Raw genomic sequence first — 24,768 nt, 5'->3', positions numbered from 1 at the left:
GCTTGAAAGAAAGCATCTCAAGAATTAACGGCTCTGTCTGAACACTGGCCTGAGGCCCTCCTCCTAACAGCAAAACCCACTGGTCTTTTCCAGCAAGAGGATCAGTTCACCTAAAGGACCATCACTCAGTGATGCAGCACACCTGGGGTATGGTTTGCATTTTGTTTTTTCTTAAATTAGCTTTCTGAATTTGACAGCACTCACTAAGATCATTTTAACCCTGCCCCAATTTCATTTCTCAAAAAACCCCAAAGCACTGCTCCCTTTCTTTACTAAGTAGTGAAAGCAAAACCACATTTGTCCATCTATAACATCGGTCTCACTGCCGGATCAGTTCTAACCCATGCCAATTTTTTTGCACAGACATTATTGCACATATTTCGGTCCCTGTTATAGTTGTATAAAACCAAAAAAATCAATTGCTAAACTGAACTACGCCTTTGGGCAAACACCAATGATCGTGACCTGATTACACTCCACATACAGAGGACAGTCTAAACCAGGGATGCATCTGTATTTCTCAAAGCAGGAGAGAATCATAGAATTGATCAAGGCAAAAATCACGGACTGAAAAATGTAAACAGCATGTTCTTTTAAGGAGCTCTCTGATAATGACATTGTAGCTTTTTTTTTACTATCAGTGATGAACAGCTTTGGCTAAAATCTGCTTCATTTCAATATCCAGAGGAAGGCAACATTGAAGTCTTAACAATAAATGAAAAAAAAAAATATCTAAGTTAGAGATTATGAAAACACCCATTTTCTAATATTTAATTTCCACTAACAGTCTCAGATTTTTAGATAAACTCAAGTAGCTGGCAGGGTACTTTGTGGAATAACCTATACAGAAAAGAGCAAGCACAAGAGGCACATGACTATAGGCCAGGCGAGTCTGGATCATTCCATCCTGACTTTGCTAAAAGCATTCAATTAAACACCAGATAAAATACTAGCTAATGAGATGAAACACATCTGAATAATTTAATAAGGCCTGAAGGATAGAGACATAATTAATACCAAACACTTCAATAAACGTCCTGTCAAACCAACCTAAGCTCATTTCTAGAGACCACAACTTTAACTGGGAAAACCATACGGACAGAGCAGACTCAGTTTTCTATGAAGGCAGAAGGGCTAATATATTACTGTAAGAGAGAACGAGCTGTTATTTCTGCTGGTGTCAGTGGGGGGACAAATGCTGGAATGCTTTTGTCTATGTTACGAGCCTGTGATGCTGAAAACCTGGAGAATGGTAAGGCCACTGGGAAAATGATCTACGATGGCAGTCAAAAACTTTGACCTTTTCCTGATCTGAAGGACAGAGAGGTGGTCTTGTACAAATGTAAGAGTTATTTTCACAGGGAGAGGAAAAAACTGAAAAACTAAAACTAAATAAAAATCAAGCACCACGTAACTCATGGCTCTCGTTTTGTAGAGAAAATGACTGACATTTAATACCTGAAAAAGTGAAACCAGGTAATTTCAAAACAAGCCACTACAAACACATTTTTAAACAGTGAGAATGACTACACGCTTGAGCAAACCACAAGGAAGCCTGCCTTTTGACACAGGAAAAGCAAGAGCAGATGTCCTCCTGAAGTATCGTCTTTACCCAGAAACTGATTATCTGGCTCAGCACTATGTAATGAGAAACTAAACTGTGATCAGAAGGATCCAGGTCTCCATCACCTACATCTGTGCATCCAGCTGAAGCTGCACGTGCTCTACCCAAACCGAACTGGCAGTGTTCGGCTTGTTGCGACCCCCCTTCAGCCCCCACAACACTGTCCGCCCTGTCACCCCCTCACCGTCTCCTCTTCCAACACAGGACTCCCTTCTTTTACCATTCACGACTCCTCTGTGCGCTTCCAGATCCAGACAAAACAGCTTTAAGTCCCGATGGAGTTTTCTCCAGCTGACCTCATCTCTCCCTCGCCCACCCAGTTCTCACTGTACTTTGGCAACGTCCCACCACCCTCGCTGGTGCAGAAGCCTCTTCCTCTGTACATCTTGCCACTTGGAACAACCTTCCTGCATCTCTGCATCATTGACTCCATCTCTTTTCAAATGTCATCAGAAAACACTTCTTTGTTTGTGTCTCAATTTTGGAAGGAGAAATTTACTGAACTCATTAAAACGTATTAAGCATTCTGGGCTGCAGTTTGCATAAAAGACCACACAAAATGAATTTCACAATGATGTCCAGAGGATCAGTTCAGATACACAGCTCTTCGAAAGCGCAACACTTCCTCTGCACTTGATTAATTACTTTTTCCCCATGAGCATAAAGTATGCAATGTACATCTAGCCCAATATATTTCAACATAGTTAAAACATTCCTATTCTTTTGGGAAGGACAGGTTATGAATTCATGCTTTGGGACTCATAGAACAAAGCAACCAATATGTATTATTAGTTTTATGTGTTTATTGGCAAATTTTGCCAATGAGGTCTAGTCATTTGAAAAGACTTGAGAACATTTAACTGTATTTTTATCTGACGTTAAATCTCTCAAGCTCCATTAAAACGAGTGAAAACACTGTTTTCAAGATGCTAATATGCTGCTCATATTTTGTGCTGTGTTAAACTCATGGGAAGTTCCCTATTTAGCAACAGCAGGAGTGGGATACAGTTTTCTGATGAAGCTGATGTAATTTCAGCTCCAAATCCTTTCCGCACTACTGAAACACCTCCACTTCTGCTCAACCTTTTTTGTTTTTCAGATGCACTAGTTTGAGTGCTTCAAGTCCTCTCCTGGAGATTCATTCTTCCCAAGTTTTAAGTTGTTTTTTCATGTTTATTCTGTTACTATGGAAAAATGCAGAGGTAATAGCACTCCTTTTCATAAATCATGCAAGTTCTGTAATTGCATTAACCCTGAATCACACAGAGCTGATCCAAGCTGGCCTTGCAGGTCATTCAGACTTGGTTTTGGAAGTTTTTCTCCCTGGTGAGAAAAGTCTGACCTATGGTTTCAGTACCTTGGCACAGGAAGGATCTTGTCCTGTGTTGTATTAAAAGGGTTGAGATTCCAGCTATCGCTCAGCTTCAGGTCAGCTCCTGACTGACAGGCAGGCCAGCTTACACTTCTCAGAAGTGCTGCTTAAGAGCAGCTATGCTTCTCACAAATGGCTGCACTTCAAGGTTTTGGTTTTTTTTTTCCTTATTTCAAATCTGAAGATGGCAAGCTTGCTTACCAGAAGACTAATTTGAATAAACTGAGGGGGCCACAGAATCACCTAAAGACAGGAAAAAGCAGCCAGCATACTGGAATATGTGAGAAAGACATCACAGTGTGAACCAGTGGTGCTACTCAAACAAGAACTGGCAGCTGGTTACAAAGAGAGATCTCCTGAGCTAAAACCAGAGCCTACTTACATGTGGGCCGCTTCGGTGGAGAAGTAGCAGTATTTTTTGCAGCAGTGGTTGCAGTGACCGGTGATGCTGCTGTGGTCCTAGGAGTAGTAGGGGTGCTCCTGACAGTAGTTTTAGGACAGGCAGATGATGGAGTCTTTGACAGTGAGGTCCGCTTCTCTGTGGTCTTCGCATCTGCAACCTGGAAATGAGCAGGCTACGTTAAAGCCAGTATTTCACTGACAGTCTCTTCAAAGTGCTTGCCAACAAAAAGCCTGAAATGAACGGAAATTGTTTAAATTCTTAAGCACATAAGCTAGGCACTTCTGAAACATTATAATGCAGATGAAGCATATAATTAAGGCATGCACAAGCAACTGGCTACGTTCAGTGCAGGACACGGAGCACAGACCCTGCTGAGTATCAGAACTCCTCCAGATCTGTTTCAGCATTAATGTGTGGAGGCCATTTACAGATACGAAGGGGGTTTTGATTTCTGAACAAAATGGAAAACATCAGTCCACTAGCAACACTCCTGGGAGAGACTGCTTTCCTTCATGAGCAGAAATGCATCCTGAGCTTAAGGCAGCATTCATTAAAACACTGCGGACATAAGAATTAAGTGTCTGTGGTTCATTCCTCACTTGGAAAACTATTCCTTGTCTGTCCCTGTTAAGTCACTTGTTTGTAAACTGACTGATCTCTTAAGTATGACAACAGCAAGTTAATGCATGGAAACAAATGAGAAGATTTTGAGTTCATTAAAAAGGGATTGAGAATCATACAAGAACTTAAAACTGAAAACACTCATTCACAGGAAAAGTACAGATTTGCACCTGTGCTTTCACACTCTTATTTTATTTAGTTTTAAAAGACACTCAAATTCAGTTATTTAAGCTTAAATGTATAGGAGAAATGCTAGCATTTAGACATCAACAGAAAGCTTCTGAAACAGATTTTAACGTTCCCTTTCAAATCTGAACTCTCCTACTAAAATTTCGCAAGTTAATGTAGGGAAGATTCAAGGGACATTTCCCATTCTTAACATTACACGTGGATATCCTACTTCAGCTTTAAGATGCAACACTTAAGGACTGTCCAGAAATCTTCTCTTACTGGAGAATTCCAAATCTCCAATATTTCATCAGCACAGAAGTGTATTATCAGTTATCTCTCTACAGATTTTATAATGGCCAGACATCATAAAGACACAATTTGTGGGAAATACTGAAGTGTTCAAACATTATTTCCCCCCCCCCCTCAATATTACTATCAAAGCTCTCCATTCAGCTTTCCCATGCTCTTGTCTGGATTTAAGAGTTATCCTATGTTTGTAGTGTATCTACATTTGAAAAACCCTCCTCCTTTAGTAATGGGAAGAAATAATTATCTTGCGCACTTTGTGACAGTTCACTAGGAAAGGCACAGTACTACAGTCAAGTTTAATTCTCTTCTCTGTGACGACACAATTAATGCTTGAGACCTGATGCCCTAAATGGGTCAGTGGAAGCCAATACCGATAACTACATGGCTCTCACAACGCAGTGATTCACAGCCCTGATCTCATCCTCCCACGGTGAGCACCAGAATCGTTTTGACTCTTGGGTAAGGCAGCTGGTAAGTTAACGTGTAAACAAGTTCTGGGAGCTCCCACACGAAAGCAAGTAGTTTCTTACCTTTGGTTTAGTCTCTTTTGGAGTTAAGGTGGAGGGACGTGTAGTACTGGTGGCTGGGCGTTTAGCAGTAGTGGCTGGAGTAGGACCTGCAGTAGGGCTCGTGGGTTTTTTGTTTGGGCCAGGCGTGGCAGAGGCTGGCCGCTTAGGGCTGGTAGCGGACAGGGGCCTGGCTTTCGTTGCTGCAGGCTTTGCAGATGATGTGGATGCGGCAGGCTTTATGTTTTTTCAAAAAAGCAAAATCCAGTATAAAAACAAAAAATACAACAAAAAATAGCGCATTGTAAACCAAAACATTGAGCTGCAAGAACATAAAAATGATATTTTAAATGAAACAAACAAACAAAAAAATAATTAGCTTTCTGTTTTCTGAGCAGAATGAGAAGACCAAAATGAAGCAGCAGAAGAGGGCTGCCTTCGGAGCCCAGTGGAGTTTTGCCATTCAATTCAAAGCGAACAGGATTTATTCCAGCAACATCTAAAGTGACAGAAGGAATCGCTGGTAAAGCTGGGATTAGTAATTGGGTGTTCCTGGCAGCTAGTCCTACGTGCAATACACAGCACATTGCTTTCCAATTACATGCACACAACGGATTGCAAGCTCTAAATCCTCATCTGATCAATTCTAGTGGTCACCCGTCCGCCGCCTTCAAGGGGACCAAGAACCCCCTGCCCCTACCACTGCTTGAAGAATTTGGGGTTGGATTTTGCTGAATGCTGCAGGGTTATAAAAGCAGGTCTCTCATGCTTCATAACCAGCCCTAAAATATGAGAGTACCAGATCCCGAGCAGGATCTCTGAATGCTAATTGTAATGCAAATAAACGTGTCGTAAACAACTAGTAGAATACCGGTGTAGCAGAAGTGTTCTCATACATGTTTAGTACTTCTACACCAACACCAACCAGAGAATTAATTTAAATAAAGCTTACCACACATTTATTAAATCCACTTTCAGTCACATTTGCTGCAGGACAAGTTGTTTGCAACTTCATAACTGAGTGTCTTTGTTGCAGTAAAATGGCAGCTCAGAAAACAGAACCTGTGTTGCCACAGCTGAAGCAGCAGGAAAGCAGCAAAGAAAGGAGTAAGGAAGCTGACCATGAAACGACACCTACCTTTGTCTTCTTCTCAGGGCTGGGAGGAAGCTCTTTGTTGGGAGGTGCTGTGATATCGTTCCCTGTCACAGCTTCAGCTGGTTTGGTCTCCTCTGGTTTTGCTGGGGGGGGGGGGGGGGGAAAAAAAAGTGTGTGTGGGGGAGACTTTGTAAGTTTGAGGTTCTTTTTTGAAATACAATATTTTTAGTGTACTATTATTCAACACAGTAGCAGGAGGAGAGAGAACTGAGAGAGTTACAGGTTGGCTATTTCTGGAAAGTTTCCACAAAACCAGAACACCTATAGGAAGAAAGATTTTCCCCGTAACAGGACAGGTTCATCCAGGTGCCATTAGCATCCAATTTCTCCTATTATTAGCAGGAAAAGACAGATAGCAGATGAAGAAAACCTCCGGTTTAATTAAAATAGCAAACCTTCCCAACTTTCGAGTTATTAAAATAAATTGTTGGAATGCTTATCGTGAAGATCTGACCTCTTCCAGGTTTCACACTATGACTTACCATGACGTAGGATGCTATTTCAAGCTATCCCTATCATTATGGCTGTTTCTTCTTGACCTTTCTTCCACCCACATCCAGGCACTGCAGCTCTCTGGGAGCAGGGAGGATTCCCGGCACCGAAAGGAGCCCGACGGCTAACGGGAAAGGTCGCACAGGAAAGCAGGATCTCCTTCTAGTGTGCGTGGATCATACTGACCCTTGTTAGTGTGGAAACCATCATGTCATGCTGTGCATGCCGTGTTTCACAGCACAAAGCTTACACCCGGCTGGCAGGTTTTGGCTGTGATCGCTCATTTTTGCCATTGCCACCAAAGGGTGTTATCCCGAGGAGGGACAGCAAACCCACCCGCTGCTTCAACAGCAGCAGAGCGGCCACCACCACTTCCTCATCTCCCTTTAAAAACCGGTCTCAAAAGCATTGCCCAGCCACCAGCACGATAACTACTGTCTTCCAAAGCAAACAATACAACAAAACACTAATTTAGTAGCAGCTTCACCAAGTTTTCTCCCTATACCTTATAAATCCTACAGCGGAACTGCCATGCTGCTCTGCACCATGAGACGTGCAAAAGGCAATTTCCCTATAAATAGCTTTTAAAACGCTACTTCTCCGCCGTGTTGCTGTACAATTGCATTGCTATGAGTTGTCTTCCACTGCAATTCCTGCGGCATTTGAATTTTATGAAGGATACGGTGCAATCAACCCATCACAAACGTATGCGTTTTCCCTTGCCATCTGGGGATGAAAATAAGCGTTATCTGTGTTAGGTGTTTCTTTTTATAACAATACAACAGATTGTAATGCTGCAGCGCATGCTAAGGGCCCACCAGGCAATAGTGTAACAATTCCAACAGTATAAAGGTTGTTTTCCATGTCTTTTGAAAATGATTATATTTCACATTTTTTTGCTTGTCAGTCACGAAGGGAGCATCTCAGAGGAAAGTTCAATACTGGTATAAACGCCACTGTTGAAACAGTCAACACAAAATAAGTCTGTGCTTTCTGCCTGCCCTGGAGATGCTCAACAGCAGGACGGTTTTGTTGTTGTTTTTATTTTTCTGACTCCAGAACCAGTTTAGTAGCCTTTTTTCCCTTGCACTACTTTAGCCTCTTCCTAGCTATTTAGCTTCCAAGCCATACTAAATGTTTTGCAGCACTGGGTTTAGCATCCTAGGCATACAAAACAGACTTGTGAAGAAAACAAGCATCAAAATGTACAGGCTGGCCACTGTTTTTAATGCAAAATTCTCAAGAATCATTCATGTTCAGTTAGAAAGCCCTTTTTTTTTTTTTTTTTTAGCTAATTTACATTGGCTCCTCTATATGGGTTTTCTCCACTGCATTTCAATAAACCTTTACATTCTCCCTCATTTAACTTGTCAGTTTTATCTACAGCAACACCAGAAAGAGCAATTGTTGTCAATGGTTCTTCCTTCTGAATAACAAACTTCTGTCCATTCATTGCTCCCTGCTCCCGGTACCCCACGCCTAGGGATGGCTTTGTTTTGAATCCTACCAGTCTTACCCCACGCCTAGGGATGGCTTTGTTTTGAATCCTACCAGGCTCAAATACCTCAGACAGCAAGGTGACTTTCCATCCGTTTGGAAGTCACCTTACATGTATAGCCTGTCCTTATTATTTCAGCTAATTCAGCGGCAACGTTAAACCTCTTGCTTGGTGACAGTATCACAGCATCCCCGCAGCAAGGGGAATTCATCTGCTCAGGGAGCCTAATGCAGGTCCTCAAAAAAACCTCAACTTCCAAAGTTTCACGATTTAAAACTCAGCAGCTTCCATGCTTCCAAACTAATGACAACATGAATTTCCTGTTATCTAATGAAATACGGGCTACTATACAAGAAATTTGGAGCGAATAACTTCAACACACAAAACAAATAGGGTATTTTTTTGATGTAAACCTGAAATGTAGCGTAACCAGGCTGATGGAGCTACACTGCAGGATAGCACACATAGAGGTTAAACAACTTATATCTGTAAATAATAATAATAATGATGAACGCGGGAGAGCTGGGTAGGGAACTCCCCTGCTCCAGGGGGCACAGGGCCATAATTCAGGTTCCACCTCTCACAGCCTGTGATGCGCCGGGGCACACAACCCAGGGGATCACAGAAGGATAGGTTTGTTTTGTGCTGCCTCAATTTGAGAAACAACCCAGTGTGCTCATCAGTACACTCGCTTTCATTCATCGTTTAATTATGAAGGCGCTCTCTCCTACACACAGCAGAGAACTGCCTGGGAAGATTTCCTAGTTACAAGGGAGTATTAGGAAAAGCTGCCAAATCTTAATCAAATTTGTTCATTAGTCTGCAAGAACTATTTAAGAGACTTTTCAGTTTGCTTGTTCCTCCAAGCATGGCAGCAAACCTCTGAAAGATATTTCAAAGACATGTTGTTGGGAGCTCTCGCAGGCGCTGCTCTGCCCCGAGCAGGGCTCCTCCTTCGGCCGCTGCAGCTCCTGGTGTTCGCTGATGGAGAAAATCCAGCCCAGCTGAGTCAGCACCCAGAGCTGAATTACTCCCGGGGGGGAAAGGGGGACAGGGGCTTGAAGGAGAGAGGGAAGGACATTCCAATCTGGCATCTTCCTTCGATCAACTCAAAGGCATAACCCTGCAATCGGGTCCTTTCTCCCTGCTGCTACTGACTGCAACGGCAAGCTGCACCATGCTGCTTGGTACATCCATCCTCATCCCTTGCTCACCCTTCATTACTCACCAAGTATGTTTTTATCGGTGGAAATCAAACTTTTTTTGTGCGTGTCAGTTCACAGTACTGTGAGGCACCACTGCTTCACAATTTCTAAGAGCGAAACTAGAAGAAATTATTCATATCTCAGTGCACCGGAGAAAACAAGTGACTCCACAATAACGACTGAACCCGTGAGCTCCGGAATTTTGTTTGGGAGGTTTTACAGGTATCAATTACAAAACAGCAAACTTGGCAAGTGGTGCTTATGTCTCCCCTAACAGCAGCATCAAGTGCCTTTCAGACGTGCTCCAGCCGGCAGAAGGAGGGATGGTCGGGACTCCTGCTGTGCTGTGTGGAGGAGCGACCCCTGGGTGGCCCGACACTTCTTACATGGACACTGGGCTTCCATCACTTCGTACTGACAGTACCTACCTGCCTCCAGGTGGCTTTGGAAAAAACAGGCCAGTTCTAAGAAAAACACTGAAGAACTACCCTGCACATCAAAGACAACTGCAATGGTTTCCTGGAGAAAGTTTTGCTCTTGTCTGCAGCAGGAGTTTGACACCGGCAGATGCAGCCCTCTCTCATACAAAAACCTGCTGAAATTCAGTGATGTTATAATTCACTGAAACCCCCATCCCCCAGTTTGAACCCTCTTGCTGGCTGAAGTCCCAGGTGACCCCCTGTGCTGGCCTCGCTCAGTGGCCCGTCTCCCAGTGCTTCCCAGGCTGCATCCCCAGCATCACCTGTGTACCAGCTGCCTCTTCCAGGTTCCTGCATGGATGGAGCTGAGCACAGCAAGACCTACACAAGGTGTTGGTGGCAGAAACCGGAAGAGTTCCCTACTGACCCTGCACCAGCCTTGCCAGAGCGCTCGCCACTGCGGTGCTGGGTCAGCCAAATGCTCGAAGACAGTCCCAAAGCTGTAGTAACACCCAGCCAAGGCCATGTGCAGGAGCTGTAGCACTGAAACCACGTTTGACAAAGGCACACTAGAGCCAACAAGTTAAAAAGTCTATTCTTAAAATAAATTTGCCACCAGAAACCAGATATTTGCCATTGCTGGATGAAGGACCCAGCAAACAAGACCACATGGTGTGTCAGACAAAACTGAAGCCAGAGGGAAGAAGACTCCTAACAAACAAGCAGCGGTGATTTTTCAGAATAAATGGCAAAAATAAGGCCATCTGTGCCAAAACTGACACTCAAAAAACCCTCAAGCTTCAGCTCCTTGTGATGAAAGGAAAAACATTCTTCCTATAGGTCTTAAAAATTATGGAGAACTTAACTCTGCTTTGTCTTGTATAAGCAGAGTGAACCATAAAAAAACACTAATGAGGAAACTTATAATTCTGCCTCCAACAGTCAAGTTTAAATACTGTGACGCAAATAAAGCATGTGGGGCCATCCACATAGCCGTGGAGTAGGCTCAGTCTCCTGAACGGCAATTCATCCTGTTTTTTAGGTGTGAGCAGCCACTCATAACAAGCTACTTACACAAGAATCCTGGTGTCTGAGCAGACTCTTAACGTATTTTATACTTAACCTCTCACTTCTATACGTGCTGCCACTCTCGGTGGCTACTAGCAGCAGGTGAGCTACCATTCGAAGAGATGTCACATGATATAAAACAATCAAAAGAGGTGAAGAGGGCAGATGGAGATCAGAGCTGAGGGAGAAATCCTTCCCTGTGAGGGTGGCGAGGCGCCAGCACGGGCCGCCCAGAGCAGCTGTGGGTGCCCCAGCCCTGGCAGTGCCCAAGGCCAGGCTGGACGGGGCTGGGAGCCACCGGGGCTGGGGGAAGGGGGCCCTGCGCGTGGCAGGGGTGGGACTGGGGGGGCTTTAAGGGCCCTTCCAACCCAAACCGTTCTGGGATTCTGTGATGGCTTTAAAAATGTCTTTTTCCCCCAATAAGAACACACTGTAGAACAGCTACCTCATCAGCTGCCTAAGACCAAAGCTGTCCTCCAAGGCTGAACATGAATGTTTACACAGACTGTCTATTATTTCTTTATAAAAACATCCCTGTTTGAACAGCGAGTCCCTCTCCCAAGCTTCCTATGTAGCACTAACACGGCTCAAGAGAACCTTCCAAGGAGCCTTCAAGCACGTCTTACAACCTGTTGTTCAGCCCCAACAGAAAACTGGCATCCAGTAAACCACAAGACTCTGATGTCAAAGCTTTTCCTCTGGTTATCTTTCCTCTAAGGAGACCTTCTTTCATTAGAAGGAAGCTAAGGAATGGAGAATTTCCCCATCACATCACAAGGATGTACAGAACCTCCCTCTGAATGAATTAAAAAAAAAAGTGGGATAAGGGAGAGTTTGGTTGATTTTAAGCTCTGCTGTCTGAAAACCACAGGCGCCTTTTAAAAAAGGCCAAGGAACAAGGCAAACCAAACTCAGCGTTTTGATGGAGTTTTGCAGATGCTAACGGGGGCTCTTCCTCAAAAGCAGCAAGAAAGTGGGGGCAAAAGCTGCTGAAGCCTGTTTGAAAACAGAACAGCTGGGCAATAGGAAATGACAGCAGGCACTTCTGAACGAGGCAGCAGAATAACACAGCAAGGAATGGCAGGTGACACGAACTGCCACACCGCTCCTCCGAGCTTTTCTAGCCGAACACAAAAAGGACTGCAAACCCACATACTGAAAGCCAAGACAACGCTTCATGATTTTAACCTTGAACTCATAACTCAAAATGCGATTATACCTATTACCCCGGGTTACTGTGAGAATTCAGCAATCTGCCTGCATGGATATAGCAAAGTGTTCAAGTGACACAGTCACAGAGCAGTGAAGGTTTGGAAGGGACCTCCGAGGTCACCAGCCCGACCCATCACTCAAAGCAGGTCCCAGCAGATCAGGTTGCTTACAGTCATGGCCAGCATAACTTCCAAATATAAGGAGGAACTTCTTCAGTGTCAGGGAGGTCAAACACTGGAAGAGGCCCAAGGAGACTGCAAGATCTCCAGCCTTGGAGGCATTCAGACCTGGAAGGGACACACAAGGCCCTGAAGCAACCTCATCTGCTTACACGTGGGTTTGAGTCGGGGGTTAAACTGGAGACCCCCAGAGCTCTGTTCCAGTCTGTACTGCAGCTATGTAGTGGAGGATGCCCACACTGTATGCAATTAATCATACGGCTTCTTGAAGGCAAGTCCTGATTATAAGTAACTATATATAGATTTTGTAACCATAAGGAGAAAAAAAAAAACCACCCCACTCTCCTCCTCCTCCTCAAATAAATCGCTCTCCCCATCCTGTGACTTGCAGTCTTGGAGACTTGTCCAACAGCCCTTTAGCCCATGTAATCATTTAACATTAGAACAGCAGAACAATATAGGTTGGAAGGGATGTCTGGAGGTCATTTAGCCCAATCTCCTGTTCAAATTATACCAGATTGCTCAGGGGGCTTTCAATCATCTTCAGAGCATCTCCAAGGATGGAGATACCACATCTTGGGACTTCTCCTTCAATATTCTATTAGCCTCATGGTAAAAAAAAAAAGATATAATAAAACATCACAGTCCATAAATTCCTGGCACAAGATGTTTTACAGCTTCGCTGTAAATAGCTGAGAAGTCACCCAGCATCATTTGCTTTCATCTGCTGCTGCTATTTTTGTTTGATGACCCATATTCTTATGCTAGAAAAACTGAACAGTCTTCTCTTGTTCACAACTTTCATGTCATTGATGACTTTATAGACAGTAGTCACAATCATCTCCCTCTCCAAGTCCTCTCTCTTCCAAGCTAAAGAGTCTTAGTTTATTCAGCCATTCTCCATATGAATTTCTCTAATACAGTGCCTTTATTTATCATATTTCTACTTCTATTATAACTTTTTTGAGGCAGAGGACAACACACAGATTTACATACTGCATTCAAAATGCAAATACATAATGGATTTATAAATTGATATAATTTTTTCTAGTTTGTTTTCTCTTCCTTTCTGAATTCCTAAAACTCAATTTGCTGAAGGAAAGCCACACGAAAGCATCCTTGTGACAACTACATCCTATAAAATCCTTACAACGGTAGCATTATTGCTCCTCCTCGGCCAGAACAGAAATGAAACCATCAGGGTTACAGCTCGTGTGAGGTGACGCTGAGCTGGAACCCAAGAGGAGAGGCAAACACAGACCTTCAGTCTTTCAGATCCCTTCAACCATCAGTTTTGCTGTAAAGCGCTCTCGTGAAAGCGGTTACTGTGTGTGAAAAAACCAGGCTCTAAATCTGAAAAGCTTCACTGTTCGTGTTTCCTTCCCCGAAGAAGTAAAATTAGGAAAAAGTACTTATAGAAACATACCCATATCTTTTTAAAGCTATACCATGTTATCGCACTGTTTTAAAAATCATGCAACTCAGAATGAAAGCCTATGCACATTACTGCTCAAATATCATGCAGCAACTTATACAAGAATAAGCATTCCCAAAAATTCATTCTCCACATGAAAAGGAACAGGTGAAGACCCCAGTATAACATAGCTTAGGCTCATCTCAAAAGGCCAAAAGTAAGCATTTCTGTCTTCTGGTACTGCACTAAGCAAAAGCTGAAGATGAAGGACAGCAGTAATTACGTACTGAACTCTGGAAGATTTTAAAGAATGTTACATCTTGTTTCTCCCTTTACTGACTAGTTAAATAAGCATTTTGGTGGTACCTGAGTTGGTATCACTTAAACCCCCTCATTTCCCACCTACCCCACTTGTTAAGGCACTAGCTCCTGTTTTAGGGGTCTGAGTTTCACCTGCCTTACCCCCGGCCACTGATCCAGGCTGGCTCATTTATGTGCTTCAAAATGGAAGGGGACTTGCAGCTGCATTCAAACACGCTCCTGAACGAGGCCAGGCACTCATCTTCCATATCAGCAGCAAGGGATATTTAGCAGGCTAAGCTGAAATAAAACATCATTCAATGAAACAGCTCCATAATTCTCATAGGGATTAGAGTAATCAACTGAAAATCCATTAAGAGAAATAGATTAAGCAATAAGGCAACGACCATCTTTACTCTCCCTCTTAAACGTAAACAACCTTAAAACCAAAACCAGACCATGTTAAATACTGCTTTCACCAGCAATGCTGCAGAGGCATGAGCTCCTTCCTCTTCATCCATCACCACCCAGAAGGAGCTGCTCCATCAAAAAAAACACCATCAAAGAAAGCCTTTTTGTTTAAGGCTCTTAAGACAAAAGTATCTACAAATATAACAAATCTCAGTTTAAGCAGAAATACAACCCTTATCTGCTTTCTCCTCTCCAGAAAAGCCTAAATAAAATATCTCCTGCTTGACCCAAATACAGAATAGCTAAGCATTTTATTTGGCACTGAACGCAACTCAATCACTGTGTACATTTTCACTCAAGAACTGAGGAATAAACCAGATGTCCTCTTTGCCTGCATTTTGTAAACCTAGGTTGATTTGTTATGACTGTCTTCTACGCAGGAAGGTAAATCCTAAATCAGACTACTCGCCATGTTTATCTAACACTGCACAAACTAAAACCAAACAGTTATTTAAAGTAATGAACATACTCTTTTTGATGGTGATACAGTGCTAAAAATTTGATGCTGGGCATAAAAAAAGCTAACAAAATCATGAGCTTTTCCCTTTTCATTGATAAAAGTGGAAGCACATTCATAAAACCAACAAAAAGCTCTATTTCTGCCCATGCCCCTGACAAACCAAAGCGAGAGCGCCAAGCACACCTCCCAGCCAGGCTAAAATACCAGCAAACCCACACAACTGAAGCCGCCTCCGAAGGGATAGCAGGTGGGGAGCGGGGAGAACGGCTGCCCCAACTCCTGCTTCGGGCTGTCCCTAGGGCTGCTGAGTGCTGCTGAAACCTCCCAGCATTTCCAGCTGGCTGCTCGAGCTGGGGCAGTGCCTGGGCCAGGCGACACCCGGGGTATTTCCAGTATCCAAAGGCATAAAACTGCGATTCCATACTGTTCAAAATGCAAAATAATTACACACACAATCCTGCCTCTGAACACTTAAGCACAAAGATAAGATGTTTCCAGTGATCCAATGGGTCCAACATTAAACACTTGCATATCATCCCGTATCAACAACAAGCAACAGAGAGCCCAGCCTGAGGGGTCTTCTCACGCCTTACACCAGCTGATGTACCAGTGGCCTTGGACTTCAGGCATGACATTTTACATACCCTTAAGCTACCCAGTGTACCTTGAAGACCCATCCATAGCAATTCCCATTCTCTAAGTCCCGCCACACTTGGCACCTCGAGCTTGCAGCAGGAATTTCCAGGGATGAGCAGTGTGTGGCCATAAACAACACCCCTGTACACAGCCAGCACACGCTGCCCTCAACGCCTCTTCTGCTCCTGAACATCTCCTTGCTCTTCTCACAGCTCTCCCCAGAGAAAGGGGAAGAGGAAAACTCAGGCACCTGCTGTAAGCCACTGGCCGGTAGTTATTGCTATTTTTGAGAAAGCACAGTGTGTGTTGCAAAACAGGGAACCTGCCTGATTTATGTAACGATTACAATACTTTCAGCATCAATTTTAAACTCTCCCTGAGATCTCTGAGAGAGATGCCAATGTTTATTTTATGTTTAAGGCTGAAGATGCATACACCAAGAACTATCCACAGCCCATATCAGGCACTGTTTTAGCACCGGTCCCTTCATTTCCCCCTCCTGCCCGCAGCCTGCAATCGTTTCTTTCTTCCTTTCTCATTAAAAGCATGACTTCAACTGGCAAGGAATCTTCCAGACCACTAACATTACCTGAACAAGTATCATTAGTTCATTATGAGGTAGCTGGGCTGCTATTTCCTAATCCCATAATTAACTTTAATCTATGTAAAATGAGGCAATAGGCTATCACAGCCTCACTCAGTCATGTTGGAAGTCTGGGATTCTGTATTTACCTTTGCGGTATAAACCGCAAAGTGTTCTGCTGCAAAAAAACCCGCAGAAGATTCAGAAGTTATGTTGGACCGCACACCTTGCTTATAGATTTGTAAAGAAATAGAATCAGAAAACCAAGACTATTTTTCTGATGCACACACTGAGCCGCTGAGTATCAGAGAGGTGATGGTCCCAACAGAGTGTGGTCCAGTGGAGGCTGGAATTCCTGGTATTTCAGAGCAGAAAATACTTCAAGTTGGAGGAAATGTAAAGAAAATGAGAAAAGGCAGAAGGTGAGGGCAGTGAATGGCACTGCTTATCTAAGGGACACCACTGGAGGTGACGAGGTATGTGCAATGAAACACACAACAGCTTGCAGACAAGGTGAACATGCATCAGAGCTACTGTTCAGGGCAGGAAACAATGTGACCGCTTGTTTTGGTGAGAATCTGCAGTAATTGCTGAAGGAGTAAGGGACCAGAACAAGTTCCGCAGCTCAGCTCTGATAAGGACTAATCCGCAGCCAGGATCTCCTTCCTTAAAATACCTGTTGTGGGTACGTGAGTTTTGAATGGGTATGCCTTTCTGACAATTTTTAGAATGAAATTTAACTAAACATGCCATCATACTAACACCAAACTATTTGCAAGAAAGAAATGTTTCATGTACAATTTTAGGGCACCTTAAAAAAAGCACAGGAACAGCAGATGCTTAGCAAAAATCCCCCCAACCCTGGGTGCACAGGACCAAGGAAGTCCACTTTTGGCAGAAGTTCAGAGAGATGCCATTCAAATGACGGGAGTCAAGCTGGACAACTCCTTCAAGAATTTTTAGGATGAAAGAAAGTGCAAGTGGCAAAAGCTGCCACCCCAAATATAAGTGCTGGGTTTAGAACTAACAGATAGGCAGAAAAATAGAGGAATTAACAAAAAGAAGGAAAATTCTGTTTCTGTCAGATACAAGAGGTACGTTGGCCATTCTGCACTTGTGCCTTGTGACTGGAAGGAGACCTGCAAGGTGAATGCCACGACTGAAGCAGGGGAAGCTGACAAGGACACGTCAGGTAAAGGGTAATTTAGCCGTGAATAAAATGCAAAGGACAGATTTAGAATCAGTTCCATACTTACAGCCAAGACAGCTTGCTTGGTTGAGTTATTTTTATTATAACCGCCTCTCTGCTTATTAACAGTGGAGAGGAAGCAAAAGCTCATCACAGAGAGTTTGAAATAATTTCAGAAACATCTGAGGAATTTTTGTCCGTTTTCTCTTGTATTCCAAAAATTCTCTCTCAGCTACACATATATAAAGCAAAGAAAACATTTAACTGCACCTGCTGCTATGTTTTCTTCCAGGAGAGAATAAATCCAGAGTTTATTTCTTACCAATGCATTGTACAAAACAGAACAAACCAAACCTAATCAGCTCTTAATTTTGAAGAAGAGAGTAAAAAATTAGTTACAACTCTGTGGTGTTCTTGCCCCAGGGAAGCCCAGGAGCCGTCTGCTACCTCATTTATTACTGTATCAGTTCACACTCAGACCTATGGTTATATGGACGATAAACTAGCTTTTAAAATAAAGATTATGAGAGCAAAATTTTAAACCTAGATACTTAAAAGAAAGCTTGGCAATATGAATTAGCCATCTGCGAAAAACAATCCAACCAAAAGACTCCGAGCACTCATATCTTTCAGTGACCTTTACATCACTGATGCTCAGCCCCCCTGGGGACAACATGTCAATCCACTTTAAATTATGTTTTAAATGTTTTTCTGATTTAAAGATCCCACATATCTGTGTTTTGAAACGGCTGCCTCTTGAGCTTGACAGAATTTGCCAGCCTAGCCAAATCTGGTTTCCTGGTTGTCCAAAATATGAACTTCCTTGCTAATTTGCCTCGTCGCAAATAAACTTCAGTTGCAGAGCAGGTGTCAGCAAACCCCACCGCCCCAGAAATTCTGCGGCGTGGAAGGTGTGCACAAACACAGCACTATTTTTTCTGTTCCACCTCTATTGCAGCATTGCTTTTATTGATATCATGTTTAAGGTGTCAAGAAGTTTGATGACCCTTTCGTGTTTACGTGCAAAATTGAGCACAGGCAAACACAGAGCCACACAGATCCTGCTCGTGCCCAAGCAAACACGTCTCCAGGTGTCCCCTCCAACTGTGGCTCACAGCCAGGATCACTGGATCGCTCTGGCAACTATCAACAGGAGAGCTGATGGCTCCTGCCTGCGTGAAAAGATTTGACATCTCTGCTCAGGCTCGGCAGGACTGATGCCTGCAATCTATGATGTGCTGCCACCAAAACTGGCACTCCATCTCACGGCTGCCAAAGTTATTTAAAATCTGGACACCAAGTAGACCGTAAGGAACAAGGTAACACTGAGCTAACGAAAGGGGAAGGCGATAAGACATGTTGGCACTTCAGAGAGGGGTGGTTCATAGTGCCCAAACCTCATTCTACAGATCTCCGACTGCCAGTCTTGGAAATTGAAGCATCTCACGATAAATGAATAGAGAAAAGTAAAACTCTAATTAGACACAGAATATGACAGTGTTGAAAGGAATTACAGACAGCTGGAAAAGGAGGGATGAGCAGAGCCTGGCGCAGGCATGCAGGGGCTGAGTGACTGACCGTTGGGTGTCACTAACGCACCGCAAACCAGAGACGGTGACTGACCGGGATTGTGAGCAGAGCCCAGTATCCTGCTCCGAGCTCCGCATCGTGGGGGAGCTCTGCTAGCACCCCGCACCCAGCATTCTGGAGCTCCACCTGAGCAGCGCATCCCTCTGCACATCGGCATGTCACTCTCAGCCCAGGGTATGACAATATCAAGTGTTAGATTAGTCTTCCGAATGTTTAGCAAACCAGTTTGCTACAGAAGTCGTCACTGGATGCAAAAATACTCAATGCAAGTCTTTTGTCTTTATTCCCCAACACATTTTCTTTCCTCTTCCCACGCACAGCTCTTGTTAACGCAGGGAACAGACAAAGCACATAGACAATCCTCGCACCCATAATCTAGGAAAAAAGCAGGTTTATTGCTGGCTGAAGCTGGCAAGAGGGACAGAGATGTTGTTTCAGGCTGGAGAACAAAGATTAACTACTCTTCTCACAGATTTTAAATCCGGGAAGACTGACCTCATCCATCACAGCACTATCGAAACAACAAACCACTACAAAGTAAAACAAGCTGCTATTCACACGTCGCAGTGGGAAAGGCTCCATTGTAACTGGGGTTTCGGGAAAGAGGTTACAGAAAGTAACAGGGAAATTCCACTTGGAATCTCAGCACTGAAACAGTCAGGAAGAGCGTAACTACATACATCCTTATACCGACTTGCTCCTGCTGCCTCCTCAAACAGAAATACCAAGAGGCACTAAAAGCTTAATGGGAAAGCACAACCTGCAGACCTTTCTGACACAGGTTGGAAGGTTTTAACTTTGATAACGCTGCTCTAACAATACAGCTTGCAAATCAGGAGGGCACCTATGCTCACAAGAGGGAGTGGCAAGAGGGTACTGAAGAGAGACTGCTGTGGGTGCCACAGATTTTAAAATCTATTAGCCAGGTTTAGGATCCCAGCAAGCAATTAACAGCTGGTGCTGCAAGAGATGCTGTGGAATCAGCCAGGCATTTGTTGGTTTTTTTACATGTTTTTCCTCCATTTTCATCTACCCAAACCACATCCTTTGTTCTAACTATAGGAACCTGAACCACGCTACTCTTTTCAGGTGTACTGAGCTGCCCCCCCCTCTGCCTGCAGCCTGTAAAGTCACTTAGTTGCTTTCTAGCTACTGTCTGCTCACTCCCCAGGGAGGTAAAAATTAGCAACATACCATCACGTGGTAAATCTCCTTGCTTGGGAGACGGAGAGCTCTGCATATTGCTGACCTCAATTTCTTTTCTTTCCAGTGGAGCAGTTTTGGTGGATTCCATCTCGGTGCATTTGCTTTTGGGAGCATCAAAGCCGGCAGCTCCATCGGTGGCATTTCTCTTCTCCCTCTTCGCCACCACCGCCTCCTCCTCCCTCTCTTTGTCCTGGCTGCTGATTTCAGGGATTTGCTCCAGCTTGCTGTGATACAAGCTTGGGCTGCCCAGCTCTTTCTTGACCGAGTTGCTGCCACTGTTCCACTCCTCTCTCTTCTTGGCAGCCGGCTCCTCTGCCAGCAGGGACTGATGCTCCTTCACCACCAGGCTGGGCAGCCCTGCGCAGCTCTGCTCAGGACCCAAGCTGCAGACAGATGTTTGCTCTTCTGACACGGTCATTGACCTTTTCATCGGTGCGCCCGGCTTTCTGGCTGTGGGGCTCGAGCACTGGGTCAGGCTGCTATTAGGAGAGAGCAGACCAGTAGCAACGTCTTCTCTAAGCACTGGCTCAGGGTATTTATCAGCCAGGTTAAGGGTTAGGGGCACTGACAAGTGAGAGCACTCTGACATTGCACGCCTCATTGCCTTCCTTTGGTGGGCAGCCCTGTTCAGAAAACTGCCGTCGTCTGCACAGCTCAGCTTGTCTTCCATCTCTTCCTCCATTTCAGCGGTATTGTTAAAGTGACTACTTTTGGAGTCATCTTGTGCAAGCTCTACGGTGGTAGTTGGAGGTTCTGGCTTAGGTGCTGTTGAGGAGGAAGAAAAGCTACTCTGCACATAGTTGTCATTAACGACCCCAATTACACAATAGCTGGGGGCTCCATCTTTTTTCACGGTTGCTTCTTTAGACCCCGAATCATTGGGCAGGATAGGGTGGAAATTTGGATTCCAGACACTGATTTCCTGTTCCTTCACGGATTTGCTGGGAGCACTCTCCGACACAGACAGATTGGGCAGGTTCGGGGCTGGCTGGCATTTGGTCTCCATTCCAGCCTTCCCGGCTGCTTTCTCCTGATCGGTGATGGCTTCATTTTTACCCAGCCCTGGACTAGGTTTTTCAGGTCCTGCCTGTCCCACATGAAAATCTGTAGTTTTAGGGTTTGCAAAGTTCCCTTCTGCAGGAGGGAACGTTTCGGAAATCAAAGACCAGCTCTCAAGGTGACCTGCAGCTGCCTGGTATTTTTTGCCTTGCACCTCAATTTCTCTTTTGTCTTTCTGAGCTATTTTTAGCTCTTTGTCTAGTTTTCCTTCAAAGAAGCAGAGCTTGTCCTCATCCGTGAAGCCAGCAGTCTTAACGAGCCCATCCTTAATCGGTCCCCCTGAGTTTACATTCAAGCCAATCTCATTAAGCTTCCCCTCAGTCCTCTGCCATTCGAATTCAGTTTTGCCGAAGTCTTTCGGGGACTCCATGCAGTGGAAGGCTTCCGAGAAGCTCTCCGTGTTCTTGCTTTTGCACAGCTGGCTGTATTCAGAGAGCGATGCGGGCTGCTTGTTCGAGAGAGACATCTCCGATCGCTTTGCCTCCTCCCGTGGCTGTACAGCAGCGCTGAGCGAGCTGAGCGCGCTGCTGGTGCCGGTGACGACACACCAAGCCCCCTGCATTCATGACAGAACGCCCTCCCCACCCCCTGCCTGCCGCACGCCTCATTTACTGGATTCAGCCACTAGTTCGAACGAAAACGGCAGGTTTTGTTCTTTTGCAAAAACCCACACCAATAAATCAAGAGAAATACACTTCTGCAACAGAAATATCCATCTCTGGCTGGACACCAGTGGGGTTTAATCGTCTCAGCAAAATGATTTTTCTGTGAGCAGTGTTTCTTGGGTTGTTACACGTTTTGGGAAACGTTGCCATCTCCTTTTTCTCTGTCAAACTCTATTACAATCAATGTGTTTAGAAGTATTAATTCCTGCTGAAGAACCACTCTTAAGGATACTCAGGAACTCAGGTCAGCAGTTTTCCTCCCCTTAAAGAAAAACAAAACACAAACCCCCAAAACAAGCCCAGCTCCAAACATCGCAGCGCAGAATGATCTCTTTCAGCATAAGGGCTTTGTTTTCAGTGAATTTCAATATATTCTTTTGGAGTCACAACAGCAATCACGAGCATTGCTGTAATGAGGATTTCACAATTCACAAACCGTATCGCTCACACAAGCAAGTGGACAATGCCCAAAAGGATTAAATAGGACAGGGTGGGAGAGGTTTTGCAGTCTTAAATACTGTAAACATGATTTTAAAATATTTTTGTTCAACTGTGAACATATCTGATAATATTTTTGAGCTGATTTTTTTTTCTACTGCACTTGATTTACACCTAGCATTTCATACTCTGTGTTCACCTGGTCAAAACCAGCCTCAACACATACTAAGTGCACTACTCAGCCATCCTGCGAAGCCTCTACACCCAGCATCCTCCACCAGGCTTTTCTAACTGTGATTCTTGACTTGGACACTGCTTCCCTGCTTAAACTGGGAGCCTACCCAAGAGGGCTGAGGTTGCTTCTAGCCAGTCAGCCGCCAGTAGCTGGGTTGCTACGATTGCATTAGCCCCAAACTGCAGAGTCGTCTTTTTTCTTAAGTGCCTGGTACAGATTAATCCTTGACTAAAGCAAATTTTCTTCTTTGAACCAGGGTTACAATACTTTACAGACACTGGCCATTACGGACATCAATAGACTCCAGTCTGGGAGAAAATTTTGTCCTTATAGCTGATGCAGTAAAAGGACTCCCCGCTATAGCTTAACCGAGCATGAATGTATTTTTACACTCAGAAACTGGAAGCTACACTACGCCCCCTGAATTTAACCTGCTGCTGACAAATGCTACAATCCACACATTTATCCACTTGTATTTAAGCTTTGGATTTCAGACACTGCTATATTTAAAAACAATGACTAAGGAACTGTAAAGTTATATGAATCTTTCATGACACCCTCTAATTAACCAGAATAGTTCCACCCACAGGCTTCACTTCTCAAAAGGCCTCAACAATTTTTTCTCTACTTTAAAATATTCATAGGTGTCTTGCTAGTGGAAAATGGGACCTTAGCTCAAGGCTTGCATGCTCTCTCCTAAACTGATGTAGGACTGTTTGCAAGTGCTTGCTCATGCTAAAAGTATTTAGCTTGACCCCCAAACTGGCAGACCTTGAAGTCATCTCATCCCATGTAATTACAGTTACTCCTCTGCCGCTCAGTCAATTCCAAACCAAGATTTTTGCAGCAAACCTCAGTCCATTAGAGATCACCTAATACACTTCAAAAAGAGCAAGGGCAAGTTTGTAAAGTTGTAAAGCTACCTGAAGCCACCTAGTAGGTTTTTATTTGATTCTTTTTTCCTAAAAACAACCCAAACAGCTACCATTTGTAATAGACAGAGGAGAAAATCCTCATTGACTTAGGGACTGGTACCTCAGAGCCCAGTATCACAGAAGAAATTTGCATCCCTGGAAAGAAAAGCCTGACTCATAATGTCAATATACAGCCAGTAACAACCAACACTGCTACTTTATTTAATAATTTTAAAATGTAGGAAGTGAACCATATTCAACACCTGGGATACTCAGAAGCAGGAGAAGCTATGAAAAAATCTCTAAAGTCATCTAATATTTAATCTCTCAGGATATTAATGGAGGTAATGTAGAGTTCATACACAGCTTCTCAACAGCTTCATCCTGCCCATAGCATGTTGTTTCCAATTCTCATTCTCAGTTCCCGTGCCCTAACCTCTACCTTCTAACAAATGCATTTTTCTCTTTAAATTTATTAATAGTCTGCTCCTGAAGCTATGCCACGGTTGTTGTGCTAAGCTTTCAGCAAGACCAGGAATCGCCACTCACAAGACATGACCGGCAGTCCTCACACCGGAGCTTTCGTCCCAGCTGTTCCTTTAGATTCTTACAAACTTTAAATTTTCTAAAGAATTGTAAGAGAAGCTAGTCAATGAAGATAAGCAGAAAAGGGTGGGAGGATGTTCAGAAAACAAGAGCTGGACAGATTTTGAAAAACCACTCAAATGAGGAAAGGCCCATGCTAAAGAGGAGTTGGTTTTGAAGGGCCAGTCAGACTCCCTGGAAGGAAGCACAACCACTGCTTTTACCCTTAGCTCAACTTTGAGGAAGATTTCATACTCTTCAAATACCAGATCTGGGGTTTCACAATCCTTTTCGCTCTCCACCATATTCCAGAATGTGTCCGATAATGGCAGGGAAATTGTTAAAAGCTCTTGCAAGTCAGACCCTGGTCCAGCTTCTGGACGTAGAGTCTCACCCACTGCCTGGAGCTTCTTGCAACCTTCCAGTGGCAAGACAGCAGCCTGTTTCACAAGGAGGAAGGTTATATTTTGCCTGTTCCCATCCTCTTATCATCATTAAATCCTGTGTTTTCTTACAAGTACAGTTGACACAAATAAGCCTGTCGGGGAAGCTGAGCACATACAGCACAAATTTCAGTACCAACATTAAATACATCTGTAGTCTTTTTATCTGAGCTGCGTAGATGTATTTCAATGCTTATATGGTATCTATGAACAGGAGCATTTTACAAAGGCAGGCATACCCAAAGGAAGTGCTGAAGAAGCTGCAAAGAATCCCTATCCACTTCACCGGGCTTTACCAGGTAAAATGTGGCTGCCCAGGCTGAGGCAGTGCCAATAACCAGAGCA

The 24,768-nt window shown here is 44.0% G+C and overlaps 1 protein-coding gene across 17 annotated transcripts in view; it reads right to left on the bottom strand.

The window, feature by feature from the left end:
• The window catches only part of MAP4 (microtubule associated protein 4), a 139,970-nt gene that overhangs the window by 20,112 nt on the left and 95,090 nt on the right, over window positions 1-24,768 (bottom strand). For 15 of the 17 annotated variants that reach the window (XM_055706804.1, XM_055706799.1, XM_055706806.1 and 12 more), the window contains 3 exons: window positions 6,145-6,245; window positions 5,031-5,243; window positions 3,379-3,556 (listed from right to left, as the gene is read on the bottom strand). In XM_055706804.1, the coding sequence (XP_055562779.1) occupies window positions 3,379-3,556; window positions 5,031-5,243; window positions 6,145-6,245 (492 nt within the window). The remainder of the gene's footprint in view (window positions 1-3,378; window positions 3,557-5,030; window positions 5,244-6,144; window positions 6,246-24,768) is intronic. The other 2 variants (XM_055706807.1, XM_055706814.1) reach the window with 1 other exon arrangement.

This window comes from Falco cherrug, chromosome 4, assembly GCF_023634085.1.
Source record: "Falco cherrug isolate bFalChe1 chromosome 4, bFalChe1.pri, whole genome shotgun sequence".
Lineage (NCBI taxonomy): Eukaryota > Metazoa > Chordata > Aves > Falconiformes > Falconidae > Falco > Falco cherrug.
This window is presented reverse-complemented; position numbering and strand designations above follow the sequence as displayed.